Source organism: Chiloscyllium plagiosum, chromosome 6 (genome assembly GCF_004010195.1).
Source record: "Chiloscyllium plagiosum isolate BGI_BamShark_2017 chromosome 6, ASM401019v2, whole genome shotgun sequence".
Classification (NCBI taxonomy): Eukaryota; Metazoa; Chordata; class Chondrichthyes; order Orectolobiformes; family Hemiscylliidae; genus Chiloscyllium; species Chiloscyllium plagiosum.
In genome coordinates, this window is record NC_057715.1 from 83,554,246 (window position 1) to 83,573,089 (window position 18,844).

Below are 18,844 nucleotides of genomic sequence, written 5' to 3' on the forward strand. Positions count from 1 at the left end.
CGGTGCATTCTCTCCATGACACAACATTGATAATGTGGCATTGATGGGGGTACACCCACTCTTTCCCTCCACTTTATTACTCTAATTTCTAAGGCGTTTAGTACTTAATTTGCAATGTCATCCTCTTCTTTTTTTTTATTTACATGCAATGACTCTTGCTTCCATCCCTCTTGAATGGAGTCATTGTACTTCCATACCAATCCCCATCCTTCCACCACATCTCCACCAAATGGAGTACTAGAGCCAGTCTCTGACATCATTCTTAAATTTGGATTTAACTATTCATCTCCACCTTTAAGACACATTATTCCATTGCTCCCTTTGCTGCTTTCCTTAAATTGTCGTCTATTGAAAATGCAGCTCTTGTGCTTAACAACACTCATCTATTAGTTCTGCTTTCTCCAGCATATACAATCTATCTACTTCCTCTACAACTTCCTCAACATGATCTTTGTTTCACTCCTGGACCTTTCAACTTTGACATTCTGCATATTTTATGCTCTCTCTGGTAGATGTTGTGGCTACCTAGACCCTCCTGTCAAATTCTCAACTGGTACTGCTGTGCCTTTTTCACATTTTAAAAACCTATGTTCTTCCCAACCACCTCGTTCTGTTCCTCTTGCTGTTTCACTGTAAAGTCCTTGAAGTTTTCTGTATTGGCAGCGATTCTATTTAAATAAAAGTGCTGGCACGGCTTTAGAAGTTCCTATTAGCATTAACTTTTTGGACCCTTGTTTTGGGACCTTTTTGTGAACCTTATTAGTTAGTTGGAAGGGTTGTCTGATTACCTTTGAAAATTTTAGAATTTCATAGGATTTAAAACCTTGAAACAGAGCTGTTAGGCCAGATTTCTACTTTATTGGGAGATTGGATTCCAGGAAGTAGTTCAGAGTGGCAAGGAAGCCAAGGTGGAATTTTCTGGAAGGCAGAGGGAACACAGCCTAGGCAAGAAAAAAAAAGTGATCTTAGCAAAGCTAAATAGAATACATTTTAATGCAAGAAGACTGGAGGATAAAGTAGATGAGCTAAAAGTGCAAGAGTAAGATATTACGGATGGACAGGATTGACAGCTTAGTATTCCGAATTGTAAGGTTTTCAGGCTGAGATAGAGAGGATATAAAAAATGTGGGGGTGGAGGGATGCTTTGGTCACAATATTGATGAAGAACTCAATTATAGAAGTGTGGAAGGTGATATCATGAAGGATCATCAAATGAGGCCATATATGTAGAAGTAAAAAACAAAGAAGTGCCAAACACACTGGGTGTTTACAGTAGGTCTCCAACCAGTCAGGGAAAGATCAGGATCACATATACGGTCATGTTTCGGAGACATGCAAGAATAATAAGGCAGTAAAAGAATTTAACAGGGCAAGTATTAACTGGGATGGTTTTAGAGTGCAAGGAGGGAGGGAACAAAATATTTAACTTGTAGTCAGGGTTAATTTTTTTAGCCAAATAAAAACTGAAAGAACTGCAAATGCTGTAAATCAGAAACAAGACAGAAATTAGAAAAGCTCAGCAGGTCTCGCAGCACCTGTGGAGAGACATCGATGTTAACATTTCAGGTCACGTGACCCTTCCTCAGTTCTGCTGAGCTTTTCCAGTAATTTTAATTTTTTAGCTATTGTCTAGAAAGAATTGGGTGTTAAGATATGGCCTTGGATAGTCAGAAAAGAGCTTGGATAGTTGCAAGGCATAGACCATTTTGTAGATGGTGACTATGACTCAATTATATTGAGGATAAATATGGAAAAGATTGACTGGCCAGGAATAAAAGTTCTAAACTCAAAAGGCAAACTTTTCTAAAATGAGATACAAGGTGTCCCAAGAGCAGCTACTTGAAGATAAAACTGTCACACCAGTGGGAGGTACTCAAGGAAGAAACAGTGAGACTACATGTCAAATATGTTTTCAGAAAGATAAAGAGTTGGGAGCAACAGCAGAGAAGGAAGATGAAAACTAGAATTAAGAAAAGTTGGTCTAAATATGTAAGAGAGCTTATTGGAGTAAATAAAGTGCAGGAGGTAACTTTAAAATAATATTGGAAGTGCAAAGAGTGCAGAATAAAAGAAAATTTAAAACTTGTTTTATTTGAAAATTATCTAAAGAGCAAGGTAATTGCTATGGAAAATGTTAGCGTCTGGAAGATGTGGGCACAGTAAGGTTATTCTGTGTTAGTCTTCACATGGAAAGGCTGGTGTAGTACAGACATCAGGTTGGAGTACTGTGGACGTATTAGAAGAAATTAGCATAGATAGAGGGGTGAGAGTTTATCAGCCTTAAAAGTATGTAAATCTAGAAGCCTGGATGAGGTGTCTCTCAGGCTGTTGAGACAACTGGGGCTCTGGCAGAAATTTTCAAATCCTCTGGTCATAAGTCAGATGCTAAATGACTAATAACATTGTCCCATTTTTAACCAAGAGAGTAAGGTGTAGATCAACAAATTACAGGTCACTCAGGCTAACCTCCGTGGTGGGGGAAGTTACCAGAAAGAATTTTGAGGGACAGACTATATCTGCTGTCGGAGAGGCATGAATTTGTCAGGGATATCAGCATGGATTTGTTAAGGGAAGTGGTGTTTGATAAATTTGATCAAATATTTTAAGCAGATAACCGGTATCGATGAGAGTAATGCATTTGACTTGGCCTTGTGGATTTTAACAAGGCTTTTGATAAGGTCGCTCATGATTGGTCAAGAAAGTAAGTGGTAATTCCCAGTTGGCTAAGGGGCAGGAAGCAAAGGGTGATGGCACAGAGGATGTAGAGATTAGAAGTCTTTCTTTCTTTTTCATGGAGTTCCATGGCCTTGGTGCTGGGGCCTTTGCTGATTTTGGTGTACTCTGATGATATCATTTTAAATATAGGGGATATAATCAAGAGTTTTGTGGTTGATACAAAAATTGGCAGAGTGGAAAGCAGTGAGAAGGCTAGCCATAAATGTAAGAGAATATCAACAGATTGCTCAGGTAGACAAAGCAATGTCAAATGGAATTCCACCTTGGGGAATATTCTGGGAAACTTGGGGAAGGCTAGCAAGGCAAGATATTATACTATGAATGGTAGTACCTGAGAAAGTTCTGAAGTTGGTGTGCATATTCACAGCTTCTTGAAGGGAGCAGGGCATATTAGATAAGATGGTTAAGAAAGCATATAGCATACTTGCCTTTATTAGCAAGACATAGAACATGAGAGCAAGGAGGTTATGCTGGAATTTTATAAAACACTGTTTAGGCCACAATTGGCATATTACACACAATTCTGGTCACCACATGCAGGACGGATATGATTGTACTAGAAAAGGTGCAGAGAAGATTTGCTAGAATGTCATCGAAACTGGAGGATATGAACTATGATGGAACATTTGAATAGGCTAGGGTTGCTATCTTTGGAGCATTGAAGGTTGAGAGGGGACCTGATAAAGGTGATACATTTATGGGTGCACTGGTTGAATAGAAGGCCATTCAGCCCATTGAGTTCACACTGACTTTCTGAAGAGCATTCCACCCAGACCCATGCCCCGACCTTATCCCTTTAACCTTGCATTTTGCATGGCTATTCCATCTAGCCTGTGCACCCCTGGACACTATTGGCAATTTAGCATGGCCAGTCCGTCTAACTTGCACACCTTTGGAATGTGAGAGAAAACAAAAACACCCAGAGTAAACCCATGCAGACAAGAAAAGAATTGCAAACTCCACAGACAATTGCCCAAGGGCGGGATCAAAACTGCATTCCTGGTGCTGTGAGGCAGCAGTGCTACAACTGTGCCACAAATCCAGAATTGGCAGAAACTCAAGTGCTGCTTTCTTCATTCCTTACTTGGAATGTCAGTCAAATAAGCTAATCAGTGCTGGGCTATTTATTGCCTGTATCTGTAACGTGAATGGAAGAACCGAATGCATGGATACTGAATTTGTCAATGACACCAAGCTCGGCAGGAATATTGAGTTGTCAAGGCATGTTAGAATCTACAAAGGTTAAGCGAATACACAAATTTAGCAGATGGATTTTAACGTGGGTAAATGTGACTTTGTCTGTTCTGGCAGGAAAAATAGCAAAACAGCATTTTATTTAAATAGAAAGAGATTGCAGAACTCAGTTGGTGGCATAGAAGGCGTTTGGTGTCCTGGGTATATCAATCAAAAAATGTTTGTTTGCAGATACGTCACGTAATTAGGATGGAGTGTTAATGTCCATTGCAGGATAATGGAATATAACAGGAAGTTTTAATGCAACTGTATAGGATCATAATGATCCCATATCTAGAGTACTGTGTGTGTTTTTAATCTCTATTTTACAAAAAAATGCCTTCTAAGTAGTTCAGAGAAGATTTATCCAAATAAATCCTGAGGTGTTTGGCTTACTTTGTGGAGAAAGGTTGAACCAATTAGGTGAACTAGTGTATATCCACCAGAGTTTAGAAGAAATTTATAAGAGATTGAGGAATCTTGATAGAGTGGATATTGGGAGGATGCTTCATTTTTTGAGGAGGCGAGAACTAGGGGACACAGTTGAAGAACAAGAGGTCTTTTTAAGATGGTGATGAGAATTCTGTTTTTCTCATGGTCATTAGTATGTGGAAATCTCTTGAAGTGAATGCTGCGTCATTTAAGTTATTCAATGCTGAGTTAAATGGATTTTTCCCAGAAAAGGGAGTTGAGCATTATGGTGGGGGCAGATCTGCGTGTGTCCCAGAGATGTTCCCTGAAACGTGCTGCAAAATGGCGTCCTGTCTCCTCAGTATAGAGGAGACCACATCGAGAGCAACAGATGTAGTAGATGAGGTGGATGGGTGTGCACTCCCCACTTTCTCCTAAACCCAGCTCCAGCCACACTCGGAAAGGATTACCATAATGTAGGACAAATAACACTCCATGCGTCATCATAAATGTTCACTTTATTCATCCACACCACACACAGTCTGCAATCTATAAAATACTCTGCAGCAACTTGTCAAGATACTGTGTTGACAACATCTCCCAATCACGCAGCATCCATTATTTAGATAGGCAAGGCCAACTGGTGCATGGGAATACTTCAGACTGCAAATTTCCCTTCCAGTAGCATATTGTTCTGAGTTTGAACTTATCACTTTTCTTCATCAATTGTTTTAAAATCCTGAAACACCTTATTGAACAGTGCTTTGGGACTACACACATACACAGAAGTTCAAGAAAATGGCTAATCACCATCTTCACAGCCTTTTAGGTACTATTAATAAATACTGACCAGAAGAGCATGCCTACATGCCATGAATGAATTAAAGGTAATAAAAAATGTAATACTCCTAACAATAAATAGATTATGCTTAATATTATCTAGGTATTTACATATAATTAATATACACTTTTTAAAAAAAATGCAATTCAAGATTGAACGATTGAGGATCGAGAAATTTGGTGGTGTGGGGATTAATATCCTGGGTTCTATTAAATTTGCTTGAGTTCAAAATCAATCCATACAGACAAAAGTCCTCATGGTGCCAAACGTTAATGCTTGAAAAAGTATATAATAGCTTCAGGCCTTGATTGCAGAACAGTTGAAAGGTACATGTATATCATAATGATCCCAGCCCCTCATCTCCAAATTTGACTGGTATTATGAGATTTGGATTGAAGCACAGGTAGAAGGCCAGGTGTTGTGCTTCATTTATAATGATGCACAAATCAATCAGTAATGTGTACTAAGGAAGTGATGACAGTTACTCAACTTTGTCCATAATTTTGTAAAAATAACATCCAACACTACTTTCATGATGTTGCTGTATTTACATATTATCTGGCTATTAAGTGTGATCGTATTTCAGCCAACTAAGTAGTAATGATGACGTGATGCACTTTGGTTAGAAGAACATTCAAAAGGGGTACAGTTCTAAAGGGCATACGGGAGCAGAGAGTCTTTAATGTATATGAGCACAGATCATTGAAGGCGACAGGGCAGGTGGAACGAGCAATTAACTAAGCATATGATGTTTTTGGCTTTATTAATAGAGGGATAGAGTATAAGAGCAAGTAGATGATGTTGAACTTGTAGAGGATACTTGTTATACCTCAGCTGGACTATTATGTACAGGTCAGGGCATCACATTATAGGAAAAATGTGAATGCACTGGAGTGTGTCCAGAAACAATTTAGAATAATAGTTCCAAGAATGAGAAACTTCTTCAATTATGAGTATAGATTGAAGATGTTGGTACTATACTCGGAGAGAAGGGGTTTGAAAGAAATTTTGATCTTTTCAAAATCAGAAGTGCTTTGGATAGCGTAGGTAGGAAGTAGCCTAAGAGAAAGAATGAAAATGTATGCACTTATAGGGTGATGTAAGGAAAACTTATTATTAGGCTATGGAATTCACTGCTTGCAAATGTGGTGGAGGCTTGTTCAGTTGAGGCATTCAGGAGGGCATTAATTGTTATTTGGATAGCAATGGGAAAAAGCAGGAGATTAAGACCAAGTAATAAAACTAATGCAGGCACAATGGGCCAAATGGTCTTGTGTGATCTGGCCATTCTGTGATTATTTCTGTTTATAAGTTTACATGTTCAGTACTATAATAAAACTTGTCTCGATCATATGTTATATCATTAATTACATGAGCCAAGCAAACAAACAAATATATGGCAGTTATAAAAATCTTAAAGTTTCAACTTGTTTTTCAACCCCATCACTTACAGTAACTAAATCACAGAGAAATATCACTCCTATTTATTTGTTTGCTTAACTAGCAGTTTTCAGTTTCTTCCCCTTGGAATGTTGAGACCATTTTTTATGATTCCTTTCCCGGTCTGCTGGCATGAGCCTCCCAATTCTCATGCCCTAAACCATTTCAGTTTCAACAACTTGAAGATGCCTATCCAGACAGTCTTTGGAAGCTTCACAGACTGGAAATCATTTCTGCTGAGTTGACTGGTTTCCCTAAACTGATTTGCTTCTGCTACCTGGAGAAACTGTACTTCCAGTTGAACTGAACTCTCGATTGTTCTGAAATAAAACTTTGAATCTTCTGTTCTGAATCAAAGCTAAACCAATTGCTTTACTCTCCCTGTCATAAACCCAATCAAAAAAACATTTTATCCGTTAACAGTAGAGGGTTCTCCCATTCACTCAACTGAAATCACATAGTTCCTTAGAACTCATTTGTTTAGGTCACTGCCGAAAAGTCTTTCTAATGTTTTCAAAACTGTCCCATTTTGAACTCCAGATACAAAAATAGATGATGTCTTCTTCATACACCTTTCACCACAATGACAACTACTCAATTTGTCTTCTCTCTTTCTCACGCAATCTCTTCTGCCCCTGCTCTCCCCCAACCCCCCACTGACATCCAATTTTTCTTTTCCTCTCTTCACACAGTTTGGACATTAAATTTATCCATGCTAACTAATCACCCTCTTTCTTTGTATCTCACTCATTAAATGCCATTAGTTTAAAATACACGCATGCTTATCCTATTCATCAAGATCACAAATGCCTGTTTTCCTATATTTTAAACACATGGGCAAAAATTACAAACAATGTTTTATGACATTTTAAAACATCCCAAGTGTGCACAAGCAATTTCAATTAATGAGGACTGAAAATATTGAAAGTACTTAGCCCTGGCAGCATCTCCATACGTAATTATTTAAGCATTTTCTATTTTGGTTTTAGATTTCAGTAATCCATAATATTTTCTCTTTCATCCAAATAAAAAGAAATATGCCATTCCAACAAAGGTTTTTAGGCAGCCATTGATTGTGTGCATTTTTAAAAATTACCTGTTTAAACATGTTTGACATGCCATTGGTGGAAATGAGATTAAACCAGAGGTAGGGGTCTTGTGGCTTTGATTGTATATTTAGTACCTTAATTTTCAGTTGCTTCCCAATGAGAACATTGATTTTGGATGTAAATCTGAGTTACATTCTGCAAAAGATGCTGTAAACCGAGAACATAAACAAATGGTGGAAGAAACTTAGGCCGTTAGGCAGTATTTATGCACAGAGACAGAGTTAACATTTCGGGTTGATGAGCTTTCTTCAGAGCTATTCCAATGCATTACCAATGAGCGAGTCTACATTTATCTCCTTGACGTTCATTGCTGATAGCATTGTCAAATTCCTCACCAACAACATCCTGGGATGCTGGGGGGAGGGTGTGGTCCATTGACCAGAAATATACATGATCTATGCTATGACTACAAGAGTAGAGCTATTCAGTATTCAGATATAAATAGATCATTCTTGAATCATTGTTAACCATAGCAGGATGCCCCAGCAGCACATAGAACCTGTTACGAACAGTGAGTTTGAATGCAGGAAGAAGCCTTTTGTTACTCAGTTGGTCCTTAGTAAAAAAAAAAAGTTTGAGACATGGAGTTAAAACCCATGTCAGATTTATGACTGGTAAAATTATTTACACCATACAAATAAACTAATGTTTTTCAAGTGAATCTAACATTTATCATCTTGATGTACTTTCAATTCCCAATTTATGTTTTCTTGCACCAGCAAGCCGATCTGATCTCTCTAGGAAAAGTGGTTTTGGCCTTAGCTTGCAACTCTGTGTCAGGAATTCAGCGTGAAAATTTACAAAAGGCTATGGAGTTGGTGTCCCTCAATTATTCTTCAGATCTGAAAAATCTAATTCTGTAAGTTATTTTGCAAAGCTGTTCTTTAATTAGTATAATCTGAAAGTATCTATTTTGATTGAAATGTGCTAAGCTGCGGTTACATGTTCTGCCAACAGCATGTTTTCTTCCTGTGTTAGCACCTGTCAGCATGGCTCAGTCGGTAGAACTGAGTGAGAAGCATGCGGGTTTATAAACTCCACTCGAGACTTGGCAAAAAAATCTAGACTGACATTTCATTGTTGTATCGAGAAAATGCTACATTGTTGGACATGACATATCTTAAATATGACATTCGACCAAAGCCCTATCTCCCTCTTTAAGTGAATGTATCTGATCCTATGGTATGCGTTTGACTAGAGCATAGAAGTTATTCCCAGTGTGCTGGTGCACATTTCTCCTTCAACCAAAATCACAAAAACAGATTAGCCGTCTATTAATGTATTGTTGTTTTTGGAAGCTTGCAGATGGAAGTTGACTGTTATATTTTCTCATTACCATAGTGAGGAAATTTCAAAAGTACTTAATTTACTGTGAATTAATTTGAGAAATTCAAAGGTCATAAAAGGCACTGTGTAAATTCAGGTCTTTTATTGGCTCCTGCCTTTACCAGGATGAGGTGCAATATGCTTATCAGATTATAGAAAAGAATGGTGCTCTGGAGAAAGAACAGCTTTCAAAATTGAGATAGACTTTTACATAAAGGGCTTACAATTTTGTTTTTAATAACAAAATTAAAAATATTAATTTGTTTAATATGTAAGTTTATGTTCATGTTATTAGATTGGCTTTTTATTTTGAGTATCATTTTTCATTAACTTTCATAGTTAATGTAATTAGTTCAAATTAGTTCAAAAGTAACCATTCTATACCTTTTCGTTCAATAAAATGGAAATTCTTTATCCCACTGAAGAAATCTACAATATTTTTCCATTTTAGGTTTTATACTTGAAATCAGGTCATCTTGTCACCAGTTCTGTTGATGTTATGACAAGAATCTTATTAGAGGTAGTCCCACTGTTGGTACTGAAAGCAGGATAGATGATAAGATGCTCGTCAACATTTTATCAGTGGCAGCCTAGGACTGCTGTCCAATTGAGGACAATATCTCATCAGTCCAGTTGGAGCCGCAGTAGCCTTGGCAGGGCCACCAGTTGAGTTATCTGCTACTGACACTACAGAAATCAATTCCGTGCTGAGGTGCCGTTGTAGGCAGGTTTTATTTAGTCAAGGCATGCCCTCTCAGGCTCCAGCAATTGCAGCAGTTTTGCATTCTCTAGTTGTGGCATTGCCGTTGTCAGGTGGTAATTGTTGCTGTGGGAGCCTCCAAATCTTCTGGAAAGGAATAATGTTAACTTTGCAGAAAGATACAATGATAATCATAGGGCCTTTCGATCTAGATACAGACTGGAAAAACCAGACGGCAAAAGCAGACTCAGTGTGAAATTGAAAATGTATTTTCTGGATAGTTTATCAGCACAGGATGTTTTGGAACCAACCAGAAAGCAACGTGTATACTACACCTGATGTTGTGCAAAGAAATAAGATCAATTAATCACCTATTAATGAACATGGCCCTACATGGCAATAGTCGTAATTTGTTGTAAGGAGAGAAGAGTGAATTCAGGACTAATATTTTAAATTTAAGTCAGGACAATTGCACAAAACCACAACTTGCTAAAGTAAATTAGTAATTAAGCAATGGATCAAGAGATACAATAGCAGATGTTTAAGGGCATATTTCACCGTGCACAGAATAGATGCATTCCGATGAGGAAAAAAACATCCAAGAGGTGGATTTGTGTGGTTAATTAACTCAGTTAAAGGTAATACCATACTTAAAGAAAAAGCATATAATTGCACAAAGGTGTATGCCAGATCAGAAGATTGTACAGAATACAAAAATAAAAAATTAGAATGTCTGAGAAATATACAAGTATAAAAGCATTTGAGTTTCTATAGGTATTTAAAGTACAAAATAATTAACAAAGTGAGTGTTGGTTCCATATATAGCAAGAGAGAGTCTGGAGAATTAATGGAAAATTAGATGGCAGATGAATTGAAAATGTATTTTGCAAATGTCTTTTAAAATAAAGCATAAATGCAACATCTCAGAAATAGCTGTAAATCAGGATGGGGAAAATAATTCAATTTCCATTTGCCAGGGAAGTGGAATTGAGCAAAATGTTGTTGCTGCTGGCTAACGAGTTTCAGGTCCTTATGGACTGCAATGGGAAAATGTGAAATTGTCCATTTGGTAGGAAAAAGTAGCCAGTAAGGTAGATGATGAGTTGGCTTTCCCAGATTCAGGGAATGTTCGTTAGATTATAAAATAACCCGTGTCGGAGAGGGGAGACAAAGCAGAAAACCACAGGCAAGTTTCTTTAACATCTGTCATAGTAAATATGTTAGAAGTTATTATTAAAGTTGTTATAGTAGACACTTCAAAAAGTTTAAGACAATCAGACAGAGCAAACATGGTTCTGTGAAGTTAATCATGTTTAGCAAATTGATTGGAGTTGGAGTTCTTTGAGGAAGTAACACATGCTGCAGATAAGGAAAACCCTGGATAGGCTAGGATTTCATAACATTTGATAAGGTGCCACATCACACATTGTTCTGGAAAATAAAAGTTTGTGGTTTAGGAAATAACACATTGGCACAGATGGAAGATTGGCGAGCTGACAGGATATGGGGTAGGCAGAAATGGGTCATTTTGTGGTTGGCAAGAAATGACCAGTGGTGTGCCAAAGAGATCAATGCTGGGGCTTCAACCTTTTAATATTAATTTGAATGAAAGGACTGAAGGTATAGTTGCTCAGTTTGCTGATGAGACAAAGATATGTTGGATAGTAAGTTGTGAAGGAGGCATAAGGAGCCTACAAAGAGATGTCAACAAGTTCAGGGAATGGGCAAAGATGTTGCAACTGTGTGTAATGTGTGAAATTGTCCATTTGGCAGGAAGAAAAGAGCAGCAGATTTTTTAAAGTAGTGAGAGATTGCTGATCTTTGAGATGCAGAGAGTCTGGAGACCTGGCACATGGATCACAAATGGTTGATATGCAGGCACAGCAAGTAAATAAGAAAGCTAATAGAATGTTATTGTTTATTGCAAAGTGAGTTAACTGGTGAAATCACATCTGGAGTACAATGTGCAGTTTTGGTCCCCTCAAATCGGTAGGGATGTAAATATATTGGAAACAGTTCAGAGAAGGTTTACTCTACCAATACTGGTGTTGTGTTTTAGGGAAAAATTGGACAGGTGAGACTTGCCCATTGGAGTGTAGAAAAGTAAGAGGTGAATTGTTTGAAAGGTCCTAATTGGTTTTAACATGGTATGTGTAAAAAATGTCTCCTCGTGGAAAAATTCAGAATTAAGGCACAAGCTAAAGGATTCATGGCTGAGGTGAAGGAATGCATTTTGTCGCATAGGTTTAAGTGTCTTTGGAACACTTCCTCAGTGGAAGCAGAGTCATAGAGATGTACAGCATGGAGACAGACCCATCAGTCCAACTTCTTCATGCCGACTAGGTATCCCAACCCAATCTAGTCCCACCTGCCAGCACCCAGTCCATATCCCTCCAAACCCTTCCTATTCATACCCATCCAAATGCCTCTTAAATGTTGCAATTGTACCAGCCTCCACCACATCCTCTGGCAGCTCATTCCATACACATACCACCCTATGCATGAAAACATTGCCCCTTAGGTCTCTCAGATCTTTCCCCTCTTACACTAAGCCTATGCCCTCTAGTTCATTTTTAAGGCAGTAGTAGATTATTAATAAGCAAGGGACTGAAGAATTATCAGGGGTATGTGGAGTTGAAGTTGCAATCAAGTCAGCCATGGTCTTGAATTATGGAACAGGCTTAAGAGGCTGAGTGGCCTACTTCTGCTTCTAAGTCGTATGTAACTGAGATTAAGGGAGGACATGATTGAGGTGGATAAAACTGAGGAGCATAGATGGGATAGACAGGAAAACAACTTACCCCATACTAGAGGAATCAATGACCAGGTATGGGCAGGAGGTTTAGAATGCATGCGAAGAATTTTTTTTTAACTCAGTGTGGGAACCTCAAATTCACTACCTGCAAGGGTGAGAGGGGCAGAAATCCCCATGACATCAAAGTATTTAGATGTTTGCGTGCAATGCCTAGGCATACAAGGCTATGACCAAATGCTGGAAAATTGGGTTAGAATAGTTGGGTATTTTCTTTTGACTGGCACAGACTCAGTGGGCCAAGGTGCAGTTTTCTGTGTTGCAAACCTCTATGACTATGTAACCTGCTGGTAGGACACCTTGGCTTATAGGGCTGTGTGTACACAAGGCAAGTGGCCCCTCCTATTGCCATTAAAATAGCCTCTAGTTTATTGCTCCACTTGGTTCCGCTCTGAAAATATCTCCTGGTGGCAGGGAGAACATCACATTCCACTTTGGCTCCCTGTGCCATTTTATGACATCTCCTATTATCGAGCCCCTTGGCTTGTATAATAAATCATATTTAATTTGTTTCAGCAGTTAATATTCTCTCATGCGTTCAAAATTTGAAGTAAGTTGTTTGTTTTTCTTCACTTCACTTTTTCCTTTGATTTTTTTAATATCATTGCGCAATGTTATTTGATTCCTTCATAGTTTTCTTGTCATTCTTGTTTTAATTTTGAGAGATTGAAGCTCTGATTGAAGCTGATCAACCCTAGTTCTTTTTGGATGAATGCACCATCTGTGGTTTGGAGGCTGATTTTAATTTTGCCACCTTTCCTCAAAAGACTTTGCTTTTTGATTTATGGCAACACTTCTTTTTAGTATATATTTAAGCTGTTAAGTGTGAATGTATTAGAGAGCTGTGATTCTCATGTTTGGTTGTTCCATCTTGCAACAATTTCAGTACCTGTCAAGCATGTTTTTTAAAAAAATCCAAATGATTATTTTGCACTTTCTTTCATGATCTCTGCTGTCAAATAGAATACACATAGGCACGCATTTCTATTTCGTATATAATGGGTGAATTTCATCCAAACAAAGTAGTATTATTAGGTTTGACTGAACCTACTTATGTCTAATTTATATATAACAACACTGACTGAGTTTCAAAAAGATTTCATTGGTTGTTAATTGCTTTGAGATATTTGGTTGTTGCAAAAAGCGATTTAATTCTAAGTCTTTCTAAATTCATAAGTACCCATGATTTATTGGAACAGCAATCTATTGTAAAATCTCATTTTTTTCCTTATAATATCAACTTATTTTAATTTTGTATCTTTTCTTTGGATAAATGAGTGCATAAAGATATCAGTTGATTGAATGTAAAATCCTTAAAATAAAAATGAATTAATTGACTATGTTGCAGTCTGATGAGATGTCTTGTTCGTTATCTAGTTGCTGTTATGCTTTTCTCCTTTAACTATCCTATAACTGAAACCAATCTGAATGTACTGTTAGTTTCTTGTGTTATGTGGAAAATCAACAGTTGACAGAATAAAGTTTTGGCTGTTCCGCGTATTTCTTTTTTGGCTTTTGTGAATGCCTTTTTAAAATCAATTCCGAGATGATCTATTATCATGTAGATTTAAGGCATAAAATGCTTAATTTCATATTTTACTGTAATGTATATTCAGTTTGCATTCTTAACAAAATTTCATCATAAAATGTAATCCTTTCTTAATAGTGCAATGTTATAGCTTACATTTTAAATAAATATCTAGCACTAGGTTGCACACTGTTCGAAGGAAAACTTTTACATTTGCAACAATTGGAAATTACATTTAGTGGGAGGAGATTAAATTTATAACTAGCAGATCCAAACAGCAGCATCTTAGCTGATAACAGCTTTTTAAATTGTGCTACATCCAGTTCACTTTCAGCAAGATTATTTTATCCATTTCTGAGCACCATGCTTGAGGAATAGTATGAAGACTTTGAAGATGGTACAGAAGAAATTTACTATGAGTGAGGGGTCTTGGCTAATAATATAGTTAAATGGATAGACTGGAGAAGCTGGGGTTATCTCTGAGCAGAGAAAGATGAAGGAAGTCATTTGGAAGAGTGATTAAGGAGAAACTGTTTCCAATGACTGAAGGATCATTGACCAGTGGGCCTAAATTTAATCTGTTAAGTAAAAGAAAATAGACATGGGGAAAGATTTTATGTAAGGAATGGTTAAGATTTAGGATATACTGCCTGATACTGATTCAGTAATACCTTTTAGAATAAAATTGAATAAATGCTTGAAGGAGAAAAATAGTGTCAGAATTTGGGGAAAGAGAAGGTTATTGCAATATATTTTGAAAGAGCAGAAGAACTCTGGCCAGGAGTAGGTAATTCAGCCCCTCAAGTCTGAAAGAGTAACAGTTGTCATTCAGTGGAGCATATAGCCTCCTGCCCTCCACTATTCTACACTAGGTAAGCATTATCGGGTGAATCAGAAAGTGCTGGAGAAACTTAGCAAGTCTAGCAACATCTGTGGAAGAGAGAAACTGACTTCATGTTTCAAGTCCAATATAATTTCTTCAAATCTGAAAGGAGCTGAAAATAGTGCTTTTTATGCTGTAGTCCAAGGGAATGGAGGAGAACGTGCAACATACTGAGAGTGTGTCCAGAGCAAACTACAAAGGGAGCATGAATGTTAGTGAAAGTAATAGAGATGTAACATGTAAATGATAGATGTCAAAAGGGCAAAAGAATGTCCAATCTGCTGAGAACTGAGTCATGGCTGGGTGGAGGGATGTGGTAAAACAGTGATTTCCTTGTACCTCTTTCAATCCAGTGTACTGTATTTGCTGCTCAGTTAATTTGACCCAGCAATTACATTTAAGATGCATGAGAGAATATTATGATAAAAGCTTATTTTTCTTGCATTCACTGTTTTCTTTTGTAGGATAGAATTATTTTGTAAATTGCTTGTCATTTTAGTATTGCTAATTCCTTTACTTTACCAAAGGCTTGGTGAAAAGTCAGCACTTGCCATGCTACAACTCAAAAGGTGATCCAGTGAAGGATGTAAGCCAATTAGGAGTCTTAGGTCACAATTGAGCACTCACTCAACATCCTAGTCTTGCCTGATGTCTGTCACTACATTGCACGCAGAGTTCCCTTTTCTTCCCTATCTCCAGCCCCTCATTTCTGCTGCCTCCTTTACCAGGGCTTACCACTTCCACATCCCCTGCATCCTACTCTATACCTCATCCCAATTCCTCCTGCTCCATTCTTTTGTTTATTTATTCTGCCTTTTCCTGGATCAGCTTTGGATCCCTTTCCCTTATCATTCCTTACTTCCATGTCTCAGTCTCTTCCTTGCTCCCATCCACATTAACCCTCTTTCTCATCTTATCTCTGCACTTTCTCTGCCTTCATCTAAATTCCTATAACCCTGTTAACAACCTGAACCCAAAGATAGTTTCCAAGTTCCATGTTTTAAGCTACAAAGGAAGTCAGTGCAGAACAAGAAGGCTATGGGAATCAGCAGCAGCATGTGCTGACATATGTTGAACAGCAGAGTGTGCTAATGGGTGACCTGTGATCCAAAGCACAGGTCTGAGAAGCAAAAGAGAGGACACGTGGGTGGTGGCCAATTTGGTTGGTCAGTAAGCTGAACATAGCCACTGTAAGATGCAACTAGGCAAGCATCTGAACAAATTGGCAAAAGAAAACTTCAGAATGAGACAAAGAAAAGTAGGTAAAATGAGATCTTTGAGGCATCCAGTGGCAGAGATTAGCAAGCAGACTGATTTCAGGAGATATAGGTCAAGTTACTAATGGTTAGAAACATTAGTGCCACTCAGCTTCGTTGCAAATTATTTATGATCCTGGCATTAAGAGGATTGGCATCTCTACAAATCAGTCAAATTCGATCTATTAAAACATGAGGACACATTCTTTCACGGAATCTGAATGTTGGTGACTAGGGCAGCGTTTGTTTCCCTTGAGAAGGTGATGAGCCTTTTCTAATTGCTGCAGTCACAAGTTGTGTAGGTACACCACAGTGCTGTTAGGAAAGGCAAATATATGAAGAAATAGCCTGGGAAAATGTCTACACATTCCCTCAACAACAGGTATGGTTCTCAAATAAGTCATTGGATGATGACCCATTTGAGTACAATGTCTAGTTGTAAGTCCTGTGTTTGATTAATTTGATTTATTGTTGTCACATACTTAAGTACAGTGAAAAGTTTTGTTTTGCGTGCAGTAAGGCAGATCATATCAAACAAGGACATAAAAATCATAGGGTATTTTATCCATCCGTGTTGCTACAAAGCTTTTGGAAGGCTACAATGCGAGTTTATTTCTTGATAAAGAGACCTTACAGTGAAAAAGGAATTATAGGCAGCAACAAATCATTTACTGGAAATAAAACTAAAATGGGAAGAATGATTCAGATTTAAGATTATTATTGTACTAAGATTTGTGCAAGAATGTCTGTTTTCAGAGAAAGCAATGTAACCACAGCATGCAGGCTTGGTTCTGAGAAATGAAAATGCTCAAAGAAAATGGTAATTTCATTTTTTAAAAAATACACTAGCCAACTGCGTGTAAAAGTTTTTAAGGAACAAGCAGACAGTTACTGGCAAGGAGAAGAAAATGAGGGAAGGAATTATTAAGCAATCTGACATGAACTGTAGATGAAAATATACAACATTAATTCGTTGTTCATAACTCTTCAACTTAGGTATTTGCTGACTGACCAAAACCGGCTACGCAGTGTAAATGATATTATGCCAATGATAGGTGCACGTTTTTACACACAATTGGATGCTGCACAGATGAGAAATGATGTGATTGAAGACGATCTGATGAAGGTAAATAAGTGATTACTCGGTGTCACGTACATAATGTAGTTTTAAGATGCCAGCATGAGACTTGGAATGCTGATGTTTTTTTAAGGTGTGCATTGTAAATGTTTTTGCAAAGAGATATTTAACACCAACTTTATTCATGGGGTATTGCTGTCTAGACTAGCATTTATTGCGCATACTCATGTTCGCATATAATGCCACTGAAGCAATCTTTTTCCTTCAAAAGAAAACTATACAATCAAGAACTTATACAAAGTCCCTTTTAATTATTATGGGCTAAAATCTGTCTGACTTCCACGTATGTGCCTGTATCGTAAAATACTCTTTTGTCATCTTGTCCGCCTTTAAATGAGTCCTATTTAACTTTTTTTTTATTAAATTGGTCCTGGATTTTTGAGGATGCATCTTCTAATACCAGGAAAGCAGAACTCTCAAATGACGACTGAATTAAAATTCATTGAGATCAGAATTCTAAATTCTGTTTTTGCAACAGGTCATTCTTTCTTGTGCTAAGTTGCAATTGATGGTCAGAGAATTCTCCATCTTTTGAGAATAACATAGGGCTGTTTATGGGCTAAACAGTGTTAAAAGCTCTCATGATGAAAATCTTGTTCATAATTGTTTTTAATGAACCGATCCAATCGTGATATTAAATTATTAATGGCCATAGACCTGCAAAAGGCAGCTTTGCTGTGTGCTGTTTAATGCCCAACCTTAGTTCTCCCTAAAAATGTGATGGTGAGTTTTTTTCTTGAACTATTGTAGCCCTTGGCGTGCAAGGGCACCAGCGGTGCTGTTGGTGAGAGAATTCCAGGATTTTGACCCAGCAATCATGAAAGAATACTGATGTTGTTCCAATTTGTGACTTGGAGCTGGTGGTGTTCCCATGTATTTGCTGCCTTTGTCCTTTTATATGGTAGATATCAGAAGGGTTCAGAGATACTGTTGAAAAGGCCTTGTGGATTACTGCAGTGCATATGATTTATAGCACACACTGCTGCTTGTATGTGTTGGCGGTGAGGAAGTGAATGACTGAGGTGTCTAACAAGCAGGCTATTATGTCTGAAATGGTGTCAAACTTCTCGAGTGTTGTTGAAGCTGCAAGTGGAGAATTTTCCATTATACTCCTGACCTGTGCCGTATAAATGGTGGACAGATTTTGAGGAATCAGGAGGTGTGTTACTTGCTGCAGACTACATAGCTTCTGACCTACTCTTGTAGCTACAGTATCTATATGGCTTGTCCAGTTCAGTTTCTGGTTAATGGTAACCCCCAGAATGTTGATCTCACCCATTCGGTGATGGTAATACTATTGACTGTCTAGGTGGGATGGTATGATTCTCTGTTGTGGAGATAGTTATTGCCTGGCACAAGTTTTTTACTTGCCACTTATCAGCACAAGCCTGCATTTTGTTCAGGTCTTCCTACATATGGACACAGAATGTT

The 18,844-nt window shown here is 37.8% G+C and overlaps 1 protein-coding gene across 2 annotated transcripts in view; it reads left to right on the forward strand.

Annotated features, from left to right (window-relative positions):
* Positions 1–18,844, forward strand: part of pan3 (poly(A) specific ribonuclease subunit PAN3) — a 173,633-nt gene that overhangs the window by 133,566 nt on the left and 21,223 nt on the right. For both annotated transcript variants that reach the window (XM_043692011.1, XM_043692013.1), the window contains exons 14-15: positions 8,490–8,629; positions 17,272–17,401. In XM_043692011.1, coding sequence (XP_043547946.1) covers positions 8,490–8,629; positions 17,272–17,401 — 270 coding nt within the window. The remainder of the gene's footprint in view (positions 1–8,489; positions 8,630–17,271; positions 17,402–18,844) is intronic.